Source organism: Arvicola amphibius, chromosome 6, assembly GCF_903992535.2.
Source record: "Arvicola amphibius chromosome 6, mArvAmp1.2, whole genome shotgun sequence".
NCBI classification, from domain to species: Eukaryota; Metazoa; Chordata; class Mammalia; order Rodentia; family Cricetidae; genus Arvicola; species Arvicola amphibius.
Window position 1 is genome coordinate 244,425 of NC_052052.2, and position 15,247 is coordinate 259,671.

Below are 15,247 nucleotides of genomic sequence, written 5' to 3' on the forward strand. Positions count from 1 at the left end.
AACATCCTAAGCACCTGTTCCCATGCCCAGGTTTGACACAGGCTCAGGGCCAGGAATATTAACCAGCTCAGTGTCGGTGGAACCAGGACGATGGCACCGCCTAGAATTGTCACGGCATTGGCGGCAGGGCACACTTTCTGTGGATGGCGAGACTCCCGTTGTGGGTGAAAGTCCCAGTGGCACTGATGGCCTCAACTTGGACACGAACCTCTATGTGGGTGGTGTCCCGGAAGAACAGGCTGCCATGTAAGCAGGAATAGGCTGGGACTGACGGGGCCCCTGGTCTCTGACTCTGGGTAACAGGAATGGGGTGGGTGGTAGCTATAACTTTGACCTCAACCCAGCCTCTGACCCTCCACCGGTTCCTGCTATGCTGTCTGTGGTAGCAAGCCTTTGATGGAACCTCTGAAGATGGCTATCCCTGACCCTTGACCCTCACCCCTACCTCCTGATTCTGTCTTGTTTATGGAACTGGCCACCCTGTGAACACAATAAGGAGACTAGGCGTAGGGGCACCCCCCCCGATCCCTAGCCCTAGTTTATGGAGCGTGTTAGTATTACAGCTGATGAAGAAAGGCTGCCTCTGACTCTGACCCCTCCTGGTGTCAGGGTGCTTGATCGGACCTCTGTGGGCATCGGCCTGAAAGGATGCATCCGTGTACTGGACATCAACAACCAGCAGCTAGAGCTTAGCAACTGGCAGGAAGCCGTGGTCTTAAGCTCGGGTGTGGGAGAATGTGGAGACCATCCCTGCTTGCCTAACCCCTGCCATGGCGGGGCTGTGTGCCAGGCACTGGAGGCTGGCATGTTCCTCTGCCAGTGCCCACCTGACCGCTTTGGTGAGAACTAGCCTTGTACCTGGGCAGGTATCTAGGTGTTGTGGGAGGAGTCTCATGTTTCCCTGGAATTTCTACCCAATCTCCCCTCAGGCCCAACTTGTGCAGATGAAAAGAACCCCTGCCAGCCAAACCCCTGCCATGGGGCAGCTCCCTGCCGTGTGCTTTCCAGGGGCGGGGCCAAGTGTGAATGCCCCCTGGGACGCAGAGGTGCCTTCTGTCAGACGGGTAAGGTCAAGGAGATGCTGGGGAAAGATGAGGGGTTACGGGTCAATTCCTGGGTTGATTTGGGGTCTGGTGTACCATCCAGTTAATGGCACAGTAGTAGGGAAAAACCAGAGCCTGCAGTCCTGTCTGACTTCTGTTTGGCCCTTCATAGTCCTGGAGACTGGTGCTGACTCCCGGCCCTTCCTGGCTGACTTTAGTGGCTTCTCCTACCTGGAACTAAAAGGCTTGCACACCTTCGAGAGAGACCTGGGGTTAGTAGGGCAGGAGGGTTAAGGGAAGGGAGCCAGCCTGATGAGACAGTGATACCGTCTCACAACCCCACATGAACCCAGGGAGAAGATGGCACTGGAGGTGGTGTTCTTGGCTCGTGGGGCCAGTGGCTTGCTCCTCTACAATGGGCAAAAGACAGATGGCAAGGGGGACTTTGTGTCCCTGGCCCTGCATAACCAGCACCTGGAGTTCCGTTATGACCTCGGCAAGGGGGCTGCGGTCATCAGGTGGGCATATATGGTAACTAGACTGGGCATTAGCCAGGGTTGTCTCTGAACCATCTGCATAGATCACAAGGAGGACCTAAAAGACTACCCTGAGGTTGGGATGTCTGTGGATATTAGGGATGTGAGCAGAGCCCAGAACCTATCCATACCTCTTTGCAGGAGCAAGGAACCTATAGCCCTGGGCACCTGGATCAGGGTATCCCTGGAACGAAATGGCCGCAAGGGTGCCCTTCGAGTGGGTGATGGGCCCCGTGTGCTAGGGGAGTCTCCGGTGAGTAGCCAGTGCATGAGGAAGGCCCAGACCTCCCACACCCTATTGGCACCACCTCCCTTCCTCCTCCCTCGGGGCTCGTAGTCTCCGATAGCCACGTCTCACATAACTGTTTTCTCTGTCTGCCCTGTGCTTCAATCTGTCTCCTTTCTGCCCCCACTGCTCTCTGGCTCTTGCTCTGCAACCCCCCCACCTGCTCTCCGGATGTCAGAAATCCCGCAAGGTACTGTTGGCCTCTTGCCCAACTCACCATCTCTTGTACTCATTCCTAGAGTAGCACTTTCCCACTAAGGTTCACGTCTGCCATTTCTGTATGATTAATGCTGCCTCCTAGATAGTGAGGGGGTGGATGTGGGGCATCAAGCAAATGGGCATATTGACCTGGGGCTTGGCCTACTCTGGCCCAGTGGGTGGATCATTTGTGACCCTTTTACCCCATGCCTCCTATAGGTGCCTCATACCATGCTCAACCTCAAGGAGCCCCTCTATGTTGGAGGAGCTCCTGACTTCAGCAAGCTGGCCCGGGGAGCTGCAGTGTCTTCTGGCTTCGATGGAGCCATCCAACTGGTATGGGGCGGGAACCAGCCAGGGTTCACAGTGCTACAGAGGAGGGCCATTCTGTGTGTGGATTCTGTTCTGGGTGAGGGCTGTCTCATCAGAGAAAGGAGCAGATGTGATAACGGCACTCCCTCTCCTCCTCAGGTGTCTCTAAGTGGCCACCAGCTGCTGACTCGGGAGCATGTATTGCAGGCCGTGGACGTCTCCTCTTTTACAGACCACCCTTGTACCCAGGCCTCAGGCAACCCCTGCCTTAATGGGGGTTCATGTATCCCGAAGGAAGCCACTTACGAATGCCTGTGTTCTGGGGGCTTCTCTGGGCTGCACTGCGAGAAGGGTGAGCACTGGCAGCCCAGGGCTGAGACTTGACATGGCCTGGAGATCTCATCTGAGGCCCATTTCATCCCATCTGTCTCCCAGGGCTAGTTGAGAAGTCAGTGGGGGACCTAGAAACGCTGGCCTTTGACGGGCGGACCTACATCGAATACCTCAATGCTGTGACTGAGAGGTAACATGCAGTCAGGAGCCAGACACTCCCTCCACCCTCGGCTGTCTTGTCTGGTCCTGTTTGTGCATGCCATTCTGGGTAGAGGTGTTAGATTCTGCATACCCCTCTCAGCTCTGGCCCTTCATTCTCACTATCTCTGTCTCTTTGTTTGCAAGCGAGCTGACCAATGAGATTCCACCGTAAGTAGGCCCTTGGCTCCACTCATACCTTGGCACTCACTCATATTCATGCTTTGCTCCTAGCATTACAATCTTGAGCCCCAGTAAAGGTGGAACTTCTACTGTGATTGGAAGATGGGGTTGGGGCCTGTTTATAAACTGTCAGACCCAGCTTCCTACCTTGGAAATGGTTAGTCCTCTTCCTAGGATATACCTGCTGAGAGCTATTACCCTCAACAGAGGCTCCAGTGCAAGTGTGATTTTGTGCTTGTATATATATGTATACATGTTTCTATGTGTAGTTATTTACTTGGGTGTGTATCTAATTTGTGGGTATATATGTTTGTATTGTATCTACATATACCCATATGTGCGTGCAACATGCAAATGTGAATGTGAGTTTGTGTAGATATGTATACATGTATGCAAATGTGGGTGGAGTGAGTGTGTGTGTGTGTGTGTGTATGTGTGTGTACACACGGTCATATATGTGCTAGGGCATCTCCACTACTGCTGCCATCAGAAGATCCTTCATGTCCATTCCATATCACCAATGCCTCTCTCCTTGAACTACCCACTAGGGCATGTGCCCAGCTTATATGTTACATAAGGGTCACTGCCAAAACCCTTTGTGAGAAGGGCCATTGATCCCCTGGAGTCATGCTTGTTCTTCCTGTCATCTGCACATGTTGACAAAGGGAATTTTTGGCCTGCATTCAGCCTGTCTTGTCTCCTGCTTACTGCTTCCCTCTCTTCCTGCTTCTAAGCCCTGAAACTCCGGATTCCGGGGCCCTTTTCAGGTAAGCACATGGCAGTACCTAAGAGACCCAGCACATTACCTTGCCATGTGCCTGCCTCTTGTCTGCCACCTCTCCGCTAACTTTGTCTAGTTGATCATGTCTTCCCTCTCTCCTTTGTCTCACTGTTGGTGTTGCCCCCCTGCCCACCCAGCTGCCTGGGTCTGACCAACAACCTCTGATCTCTATGGTAGTAGTTCAAGCGCTTGTGCTGTACCCCGCCTCCATTACCTGCCAGCCACCGTTCTGGAAGCCTTTGACCCATCCTTTCACTTTTCAGTGAGAAGGCGCTACAGAGCAACCACTTTGAACTGAGCTTGCGCACCGAGGCCACACAAGGGCTGGTACTGTGGAGTGGCAAAGCCACAGAACGTGCCGACTATGTGGCTCTGGCCATTGTGGACGGATACCTGCAGCTAAGCTATGACTTAGGTTCCCAGCCTGTTGTGCTGCGCTCCACTGTGAAGGTCAACACCAACCGATGGCTTCGAGTCAGGGCTCACAGGTCAGTGGAGCCCACTGAGAATAACAGCAGGTAGTGCCTCAACTTGTTTAGCTTGGTTATACCCAGTCACTCATGGTCACTAGTAGCCTGACTAGTAAGAAGGGGAGGAGGGAGCAACAAACAAAAAGACACAGGAGAAGTAATCAACCGCTGTCCCCTGGGAGTCTGGGAGAACATAAGTATCATTTCCAGAGTGTGTTATCTACAAGGCATGTGATAGAGAAAATGTGGGGCCTGGGTCCTAGAGGAGGGAGGGAGAGAGGGGGCTCCTAACAGCTTTGCCCCACCTATCCCCTAGGGAACAGAGGGAAGGTTCTCTTCAGGTGGGCAATGAGGCCCCTGTGACTGGCTCTTCCCCATTGGGTGCCACACAACTGGACACAGATGGAGCCCTGTGGCTTGGTGAGTGTTTGGAGGTGGCCAGGGGAGGAGATACCCAAGGATCTCCAACTATATGAGGTGTAGACTACCCTAGAGCTGACACCCATATCATCCCTATCTGGATAACAGATGGGCTAGCCAGGGCAATGTAGCACCCTTTTCTGCATTAACCCTGCAGATCTTAGGCCACAGGGATCTGTGTTCATGTGTAGTACCCCCATTTGTATTCAGGTGCTGGGGGGCCCCATATGTTGGTATCACTGCCTGTTGATCTACTGTCTGTCCTGTAGGAGGCCTCCAGAAGCTTCCTGTGGGGCAGGCTCTCCCCAAGGCCTATGGCACAGGTTTTGTAGGCTGTCTGCGGGACGTGGTGGTAGGCCATCGCCAGCTACACCTACTGGAAGACGCTGTCACCAAACCAGAGCTAAGGCCCTGCCCCACTCCCTGAGCTACCACCAGAGCTCCCACTCTCCGTACTGTAATTATTTTTTTATTTTTGTAAACTTGTTGCTTTTTTTTTTTTTATATGATTTTCTTGCCTGCACGTTGGCCAGAAGGACTGCTGGCCTGGCTTCTTTTCCGTCCAGGCAGCTGTGCTGCGGAAGCAAAAGTGGTGCTGAGGGACTCATACGTAGACCATGGCAACTTAGAGCCCAGGGCTTTGGAGGCAGCCTTAGGACACACTCCTCTGCCTAAGGTACCATGTCTCGGCCCCTTGCACTGTACGTACCTACCTGTCCGTTTGGTCTTTTGGGTCTCCTAGCCCACTGGCAAACCCTACTCCTGTGTTATTAATGCTTTATTGAATGAGAACTGTGTCCCTGAGCAGGAGGGGCTGTTGGAGCTGAAGAGGCCCCTCATTAGAGCAAGTACCACTGGACCCTTTGTCGGCTTCCACTTATGCTGCTCCCCTGCATGTGCTGAGGGCCAGCCTCATCTCAGGCTAGCCTCAACCCTAGTGCTCCCTGTACCAGTGCTGTGGTTTAGAAAAATTGTAATATCAGGGCATCATTTTACTTCCACAAATGCGTCTGCCTGTCGCAGGGTGCTGGAAACAAGCCAAGTTCCATCTAAGTTGTCTTGACAGGCTTTCAGCTTGCCCTACCCACCTACCCAGCCACTCTTGGACATAGCCAACCTTTCCCCAAATACCAGGCCACGTAGGAGCTCCTAGGCCGGAAAGAGTCACTATGGGATGTAGTTGATCTCCATGCTTCCCTGCCTGAGCAGCCAGCTGCACCTGTCTCTCAAAGGATATCTAAATCAGACTTCTAACCATATTCGTCAAGCCTTGATTTTACTTGGTTTCTGATGTGGAAATATTGTCATTCCTGTTTTAACTCACACCAACCATTAATTGGTCCAATGTGAGGACAACCCTTGTCTGAGTGACTTATCTGGCCAGTGTCCAGCCAAGGGCATGTACAGGGGTAGCGGAGGTGGCTATAGAGCCAAAATTGCCTTAAACTGCAGCAACCATCTGTTTCTCCACTCCCTGTCCTTAATGTCCAGCACAGTCATCTTGGGAGAAAGACCAGACAGATCTGGGATGGGGGCAGCCTGACCTTTTTCCTCCTGTTGTGGTCCAAGGCTGGAGGGAGCTGCATGGTATCTTGTTACTAACTCCAGTATGTGTCTGTGTCAAATACCATAAAATAAAGTGTGAAAACTTTAAAATGGGGCTGTGTTTGTACTTACTAGCCTGATGGCTTCTTAAGTGGAACCGGAACTGGGAATCCATGGTTCCTTTTGGCTGAGGTATCTTACATAGTGAACATGTATACTTCTGGAAGCAGGAGGGGAGTCTGAAAGCTAGCTAAAAAACCACTGTCCTTGGGCAACAAGGCTGCAGTGTGTCTCTCTGTGTGTGCATGTACTAATCTTATAAAGAAGGCAGCTAGGGCTAGAGAGATGGCTCAGAGGTTAAGAGCATTGCCTGCTCTTCCAAAGGTCTTGAGTTCAATTCCCAGCAACTACATGGTCGTTCACAACCATCTGTAATGGGTCTGGTGCCCTCTTCTGGCCTGCAGGCACACACACAGACAGAATATTGTATACATAATATAAATAAATATTTTTTAAAAAAGAAGGGAGCTCGTGGTTACACTGAAGACAAAACCAGGTGAGGTGAGAATGCCTTGATGGAAATATATGAGCTAGGCAGGCAGCCCCTTTATCTGGTTCAGATGTGTGTATGGTGGAAGACACTAACTAGGAAGTCCTGAGAAGGAAATTATAATCGATCACTGGCACCCCCCCCCCCAAAAAAAAGACATAAGTAGGAACTCTTCAAAGTGTTGAGGCTTCCCCTAAGAGCAGGGAGGAAAATGGTTGTACAGCTGACTCAGTGGTCCATTGAACTTGTGACTTCAAAACTATGCTATTCTGGTTTTTTTAAGAAATATTTATTTATTTATAATGTATACAATATTCTGTCTATGTAGATGCCTGCAGGCCAGAAGAGGGCACCAGACCTCATTACAGATGGTTGTGAGCCACCATGTGGTTGCTGGGAATTGAACTCAGGACCTTTGGAAGAGCAGGCGATGCTCTTAACCACCAAGCCATCTCTCCAGCCCCAGCTATTCTGGTTTTGTGTTACTAGACCACCCCTGTCTTAGTCCATGTTCTGTTGCTGTGCAAAGACATCATGACCAGGGCAAACCTTGTTCACCTGTTCACTCCGTAGACCAGGCTGGCCTCAAACTCAAAGCTCTGCATTCCTAGTCCTGGGAATAAAGGCATGAACCACCACTGCCCAGCCTCTACATCTCTTAGAGAAAGCATTCAATTGGGGCTGGCTTGCAGTTTCAGAGGTTTAGTCCATTATCACCATAGCAGGGAGCATGGTGGCATGCAGGTGGACATGGTGCTGGAGAAGTACCTGAGAGTTCTGTATCTGGATCCACAGGCAGCAGGAAGGAGGGTCTTGGTTTGGGTCACACCAATCCTCAGTGCCACACTCTTAATGATTACGCATTCAACTGTATGAACCTATGGAGGCCATTCTTATTCAAACCACCACTTCATGAGGTGGGGTCCTGAGGCATGGCAAGGTGGGGTGTGAGCAGGTTGGAAGGGGCATTTGAACAGGGACTCTGATGGTCTAAAGGGGGCTGGATGGGAGAACTTGAGACCCTGCAGAGAGCGGAAGAGTATATGCCTATCCATAGTGTGTGGGAAGTAAAGGGGACTAAAAGGGAAAGCCAGCCTGGAGGACCAGGAGATGGGGAGTTGTCTAAGAAGTAATTCTTTCTTTTTTTTTTTTTAAATATTTATTTACTTTTTATTATGTAAACAATATTCTGTCTGTGTGTATGCCTGCAGGCCAGAAGAGGGCAGCAGATCCCTTTACAGATGGTTGTGAGCCACCATGTGGTTGCTGGGAATTGAACTCAGGACCTTTGGAAGAGCAGGCAATGCTCTTAACCTCTGAGCCATCTCTCCAGCCCCCTAAGAAGTAATTTCTGTGGCTGGAAACAAGGTTTCTCTATGGAACAGCCTGGCTGTCCTTCTCAAGTGCTGGAATTAAAGGCGTGTGCCACCTCACCTGCCCCCCTCTGGGTGTTGGGAACTGAACCCAGGTTCTCTGGAAGCAGCCACCACTCATTTCTTTGTGTATCCCGGACTGTCCTGGAACGGGAACTCACTCTGTAGACTGGGCTGCTTCCAACTCAGATATCCACCTGTCTCTGCCTCCACCTCCAGAGTACTGGGACTAAAGGCAGGTGCACTCAGCACTCTTAACTGCTGAGTCATCTCTCCAGTCCTTGTCCCCACTCCTGAGTGATTTCTAAGAGAGAAAGATAAAATAACAGTGAACTTACTCTCTGTAGCTGTGTGTGGATGTGGGATCTGAGGGTAGAAACAGAACAGTAGGAGGTTAATAATTACAGAAGGAGGAGGAGCCTCAAGCATGAGGGGCAGGGGAAATCTATATTCATCAAGCTTATTGTCTGAGAAGGGTGCCCAGCAGGTTAAGGGCCATGCCAGATGTAGAGCCAAGTTGTTTCATCTTTACTGTCTTAAGTCTGGAAGCCTATATACATCCTTTATTCAAAGGTGGGGGCCACAGACCTTTAGTTCCAACTCTTCCGGAGGCAGAAGTAGGCAGATCTCAGTTGGTTCAAGGCCAGCCTGGTCTATAACATATCAAGTTCCAGGCTAGTCAGGACTACATATTATAATCTCCTTGTCCCAAAAAAGAGGGGGGAGAGTGCTGGGGGGGTTGGGAGGAAGTTGGAGAGATGGCTCAACAGTTAAGAGCATTTGCTGCACTTGCACAGGACCAGGGCTCGGTTCCTAGCACTCACATGGTGGCTCGCAATCATTCTTAACCCCAGTTCCTGGGGATCAGATGCCCTCTTCTGACATGGATGGCATCAGGCATGCATATAGTGTACATGTGTACATGCAGGCAAACATTCAAACACATAAAAAGAGCATAGTGATGTATGCCTTTAATTCCAGCACTTTGGAGGCATAGGTAGAGCTTTGTGAGTTCAAAGCTAGCCTGGTCTATGTAGTAAGTTCCAGTACAGTTAGAGATACATAATGAGACCCTATTTAAAAACAAAAATAGGGGCTAGGTGGAAAGATGGATCAGTGATTAAGAGCACTTGCTGGTATTCCAGAGGACTGGAGTCTGGTGCCCAGCACCCATGTCAAGGGGCTCATAGCTGCCTATAGCTACAGTTCCAGAGGGCATCTTGTAGTAGCAAACTTATAAAAGTTCCGTCTCCAAATACCCAAAGTCTCTAAAACTCCAAAAACTCCCTATAAAACAAACAAACAAACAAACAAAAAAAAACCCTCCCTTTAATGCCAGCACTCAGGAGGCCAACTGGTCTATGGAGCTAGTTCCAGGACAGCCAAGGCTACACAGAGAAACCCTGTTTCACCCCCCCGCCCCAATCTTTACAAGCTCCGAGTCTAGCCGGGTGATGGTGGTGATGGTGGTGATGGTTAGTACTTGGGGGGTAGAGGTAGGTGGGTCTCTGAGTTCAAGACCAGCTGCAAAGTGAGTTCCAGGACAGCCAAGGCTACACAAGAAACCCTGTCTCAAAAACAAAAGTCTCAACTGTGGGCGTCAATAGTGTAGAGTTCAGAGCTAAACATCTGGGCTTCAAAGAACCTGAAGCGCTAACTCCACCTCTTGAAGCCTGCCATCTGCAGTACACCGGCTCCACTCCATGCTTGGTTGACATCCCAGGGTGCTGGCTTCTCCAAAATGCTAGGGTTTTCTGCTACAACTGGATTGTAATTTTACCAACAGCCTCTCACCCTGCCACACAATGCCAAATCATGCTTTCCATGATCCCTTCATGCCATCAGAACCAATGCCACCTTGGAGACTCCCACACATTATCAGCGTAAGATACAGTTTTGGCTGCCTCCGTATGCAGCTGATTCTTCAGTCCCAACTGACCAGAGCCACAATTATTAATTCAAAATATCATTGGACATGTCTCCATCTGCACTGCTGTCAGCATTTTCTAAGTTCCCATAACAGCTCATTGAGTTCTGAATATTTAGTGTCTTTTCTAGAAGTTCACAGTCCTCCCCAAAACATCATCGAGTCTGTCACAGCAATATACCACAATTCTGGTACCAATTTCTGTCTTAGTTAGGGCTTCTATGGCTGTGATTAAACACCATTTTTGCAGCCAGCACACCTGTAGGCATCAAACAAACCTGGAAAGGTAATGGTTGACAGAGACATAGGACTCTGGGTTCACACCAAGAATGATCAAGGTGGTGGCACACACCTTTAATCCCAGCACTGGAGAAGAAGAGGCAGGTGGATCTCTGGGTGTGAGGCCAGCCTGGCCTACAGAGTGAGTCCCGTGTCAGGACTGTTTCACCGAGAAACCCTGTCTTTAAAAAGAACAAGAGTAGGACCATGAAGGTTTGGCAGATGAGTGGCAGGGGAGCTGCTTTTTGCCCAAGCATGGGCAGAAGACAAGAGTGGCATCAGTGCTACCCCATCCCACAGCCAGACCTGGGAGAAGTTAGCATTTCATATTGATAATGGAGCTCAGAAATTAGCCCACACATTTTAATCAGAGATAAGACAAGGGCGGGGGATATCACATTGAAGGAACCACCTGGATTATTACATTCTTGGTGGTGTGTAACTCAGGACCTATTTATGCAGCTCCAGAGACGGCTGTGAACACTCAAGCAAAGCAAAAGCCTTCTATGGTTATAGAGCTGATACAGTTCCCAGCTCCGTGCCTGGAAACATGTCCCCAGGAGACTGTGTCATCTTGGTACCCTGAAGGTCCAAAGCCCCCTTGGAGGGTACCTAATCAGGTATTTGGAGGTGTCCCAGGGAGTCAGCTATTACTCCCCAGCAGAATGGACCCACACGACAGGGACATCCAAACATGGGTTTGACTCCTCCAAGAGGAATGGTGGTGCCTTTAGGATCATAGAAGTACGGAGGTGTGATGAATACTTTAGGTGACCCTGGTATACATGGAATGAACATGGGTCCAGATGGTAAACCTTGGCCAAACCCAACAGATGCCAATTTAATACCATATTCCTCAGTGTCTCCTGGGAACTAAGTAGGTCTTCTAGGATGCAGCACCTTCTGGGCCTAACAGACCTAATTTTCCAATAGGCCCTAGGTGAGATGGGCCCATGGTGGATTAGGAGGAATAGAGTCCAATCTCATGAATGACTCTTTAGGCTCAGGAGATATGGACGGTATTTCCAAGAATTATCCCAATAATATGAGTTGAGTAACCAGCGGGGCACTTCAAGGCATGAAGCAAAATGGGGTGAGGAAATTTCTTAAATCATTTTCAGAGTAAGAGTTACTCCCCCAGCATGACATGAATGTGTAACATATTACCAAATTTCAAGAAAACCACCATGAGTCAGCCCTTCACAGAGCTACTACAGAAAGCTACTCAGTGTGAAGTTATAAAGGGAATCTCAATCACATGGAACCAGCCTTTTCAGTTCCTGTTCTCTCCCCTATTTTGTGAAGAAAGCAGGTCCAACTGTGATTCAGACAACTGAATGAATGGAGTAGCACATTAGAATTGTCCTGAATTAGGGCTTGAGATGGCTCAGAGGTTAAGAGCACCGGCTGCTCTTCCAGAGGTCCTGAATTCAGTTCTCAGCAACCACATAGTAGCTCACAACCACCTGTAGTGGGATCGATCTGATGCCTTCTGTTGGCATAAAGGCATACATGAAGATAGGGCACTCTTACATAAAATAAATAAATCTAAAACACAAAAGCACCCTTTCCAGCAGTGACGACCTCCCTATGAGAGAACATGCCTCTCGCAAAGGATCTCCTTCATCCCTTTCCAGAGGAGGAAAAGAGGAAACACAAGAAAAAGAGCCTGGTGCAGAGCCCCAATTCCTACTTTATGGATGTGAAGTGCCCAGGATGCTATAAAATCACCACGGTCTTTAGCCATGCACAGACGGTAGTCTTGTGTGTCGGCTGCTCCACTGTCCTCTGTCAGCCTACAGGCGGGAAAGCAAGACTGACAGAAGGATGCTCCTTCAGGAGGAAGCAGCACTGGAAAGCACCTGATTCGAGATGAGTGGGAACCATCCCAATAAACACATTTTGGATAAAAAAAAAAAAAAAAAAAAGCACGTCCTAAACTGAACTGCAAATAATTCTCTGTGCAATATTGTGGGAAAGAAAATGTATCACATATGTAGACCTACATACACATATACACATGTATGCATCAACCTATAGGGCATTGTAAGATGCTACATCACATGTTTGTTTTCTTCAAGACAGGATCTCACTATGTAGCCTTGGCAATTGGCCTCCCTCTGCCTCCCAAGTGCTGGGATGAAGGCGTGCGCCACTGTGTTTGGTGCCTGACCGCACACTGTCTGCAGCAGACCTAAGTTGGGAATTTCACTCCATCCTTTATCTCACGTTTCCATTTTGATTATTAAAGGTTGCTTCTGCAAATAGCTGAGCTGTTTTGTGCTGTGTATATCAGTGCTTTATAGCTTTATATGCTTTTGGTTTTTTTAAGGCAGAGTTTCTCTGTATAGCTCTGGCTGTCCTGGCACTCATTCTATAGACCAGGATGGTTTCGAACTCAGAGACCCCCTTGTCTCTGCCTCCCAATTGCTGGGATTAAAGGCATATGCTACCACACGCAATTTATATGGTTTTTTTTAGAATGGGGAGGGGGAGTTGGGGAGTGGGAGGGAAGTGGGAGGAGGGGAGGAAGTGGAAATTTTGATTCCTATTATTTATAAAGTAATAAAAAATTATCGGAGAAAAAAGAATTTATTTATTATACAGTATTCTGTCTGCTTGCCAGAAGAGGGCACCAGATCTCATTAAAGATGGTTGCCAGCCACCACGTGATTGCTAGAAATTGAATTTAGGACCTCTGAAAGAGCAACCAGTACTCTTAACCTCTGAGCCATCTCTCCAGCCCCAGGCATTCCTCCAGCCCCTTACAGATTATTATTATTTTTTAAGAAATTTTTTTAAAGATTTATTTATTATGTATACAACATTCTGCCTTGATGTATGCACGCACGCCAGAGGAGGGTGCCAGATCTCAGTACAGATGGCTGTGAGCCACCATGTGGTTGCTGGGAATTGAACTCAGGACCTCCGGAAGAGCAGCCAGTGCTCTTAACCTCTGAGCCATCTCTCCAGCCCCCAGATTATTTTTTAAGGTGAAGTCATGTTATGGTTTTGTAAATGTCTGTGATAACGGACGGGAATAAAGTCACTTACTTGAGAGCTTAAAAAAATGAACAATTTCCGTTATTCTCACTGCCTTTTATATATTGTTTAGCTAGCAACAATTGGTGAGAACTCCTCCTCCTGGTTGGCTTTTGCCTGACAATCACCCGGGGGAATTTCCCACAAGCGAGGCTTTTTGTCTCTCAGACTCCATGTCCCAACAATCCGCCCACCTAACCCTTCATTTCTTGAATCGAAGTGTCCTTCAGACTCAGCCTTTCAGCCTCCGTGCCTTCTTGTCTTTTGGACTCACGTCCTTCCCCTCAGCACCCCAGTGAAGCACAATTAATAAAAACTAAGAGGTAGATACTGGAGTTCAATCTCAAGGTCAGAAAAGCAAAACGGCCAACCTCTGACTCTTACCTCTACCTCAGTCGGAGATGGCGATCCTGTCTCCAAGAATCTCAGAATGAGACTGTGTCTGAGATTGTCTCTCCCCATTTTATAATCCTCTCTAATTCTGGGATTAAAGGCGAACACCTCTGGGATTAAAGGCATGCACTGCCCAAATTCTATGGTAACTAGTATGGCAACTGGGATTAAAGGTGTGTGTTACCACTGCTTGGTCTGCGAGGCTGACCAGTGGGACTGTTTTACTCTCCGAGCTTCAGGCAAGCTTTATTTATTAAAATACAAATGAAATGCCACTCCACCCTAGCCCTCATTTATTTGGCTGACGAGCCATAAAATGGCTTGTGCCATCATTGTTGAAATTTTTCTGTCTAACTCATGGGAAACAATTTTAAGGGTATCTTGACTTTAAAATTTGAGTTTAAGGATACACTACGTTGGAAAAGTGGTTCTGCTTTTGCTTCCACAGAAGAGGAAAACCTGTTGATTACTTCTAGACTAGTATGGTTTGATGGAAGAAGACCCCTAAAAGGTCTCCATGAACCCTAAAACTACTTCACCCAACAAACAGCAGGAAGAAGTTTGGAGAGAACTATGCCCCAATTCCCAAAATGATTGTTTATAAATGTTTAAAGGGGATTGATTTTTTTAAAAAAAGGGGGAGTGTATGATATGATATAGGAATGAACACTTTACATTGGTACGGACTTTGGTTTATTGACACAAATTTAAAATCAATTTTGTTTTTTTTTTTGTTTTTTGTTTTTTTTTTGTTTTTCGAGACAGGGTTTCTCTGTGGCTTTGGAGCCTGTCCTGGAACTAGCTCTTGTAGACCAGGCTGGTCTCGAACTCACAGAGATCCGCCTGCCTCTGCCTCCCAAGTGCTGGGATTAAAGGCGTGCGCCACCACCGCCAGGCTAAAATCAATTTTGTATATGTATATTTCTACTCTTATTTAAGGTATTATATTTATACAGCTCATTTTAAAATATAATGTATAATTAAAAATACATATAATTAAAAATAGATAATTATCTATAATAGTCAAACTTGTAGTCATATTAAATAGGTTTTCTAGATATACCGAGATATATTTCAGATGAATAGGTATTCTTCAAATCTTTCAAAGCCCTACAGAATATGGCATTTAAAAGGTTTTAAGAACTTAGACTTTTCTTGACAATGAGACATGTCTGCTTCTGGCAGCACTAATTTCTTCAGAGAGGTTGATGGGAATTGAAAAAACTCATTATGGAGTTTGCCTTCAATATGACAAGGCTAGCTATTTGGACAAGAAACTGCTTGATGGTATGCTGTATGAACTGGACATGCAGGACACACAAAAAAGTGACTGCTGAACTTTCCAAAAAATGGTCCTTCAGGATTCCTGCTTCATAAA

The 15,247-nt window shown here is 48.0% G+C and overlaps 2 protein-coding genes and 1 pseudogene across 5 annotated transcripts in view; all 3 read left to right on the forward strand.

The window, feature by feature from the left end:
• The window catches only part of Agrn (agrin), a 31,997-nt gene extending 25,579 nt beyond the window's left edge, over positions 1-6,418 (forward strand). For 2 of the 4 annotated variants that reach the window (XM_038334170.1, XM_038334173.1), the window contains 13 exons: positions 31-246; positions 610-839; positions 930-1,064; positions 1,216-1,315; positions 1,397-1,561; positions 1,721-1,832; positions 2,044-2,055; positions 2,283-2,399; positions 2,535-2,727; positions 2,811-2,898; positions 4,134-4,358; positions 4,657-4,760; positions 5,030-6,418. In XM_038334170.1, the coding sequence (XP_038190098.1) occupies positions 31-246; positions 610-839; positions 930-1,064; positions 1,216-1,315; positions 1,397-1,561; positions 1,721-1,832; positions 2,044-2,055; positions 2,283-2,399; positions 2,535-2,727; positions 2,811-2,898; positions 4,134-4,358; positions 4,657-4,760; positions 5,030-5,187 (1,855 nt within the window). In that variant the 3' untranslated portion in view covers positions 5,188-6,418. The remainder of the gene's footprint in view (positions 1-30; positions 247-609; positions 840-929; positions 1,065-1,215; positions 1,316-1,396; positions 1,562-1,720; positions 1,833-2,043; positions 2,056-2,282; positions 2,400-2,534; positions 2,728-2,810; positions 2,899-4,133; positions 4,359-4,656; positions 4,761-5,029) is intronic. The other 2 variants (XM_038334171.1, XM_038334172.1) reach the window with 2 other exon arrangements.
• Positions 6,419-8,655: 2,237 nt separating this feature from the next.
• On the forward strand, positions 8,656-11,585 carry LOC119817150 (annotated as a pseudogene).
• A 443-nt stretch (positions 11,586-12,028) lies between these two features.
• On the forward strand, positions 12,029-12,310 carry LOC119817151 (40S ribosomal protein S27-like). The gene has a single exon (XM_038334341.1). The coding sequence runs from the start codon at positions 12,035-12,037 to the stop codon at positions 12,308-12,310; it is 276 nt and encodes a 91-aa protein (XP_038190269.1). The 5' UTR covers positions 12,029-12,034.
• Positions 12,311-15,247: the final 2,937 nt, after the last annotated feature.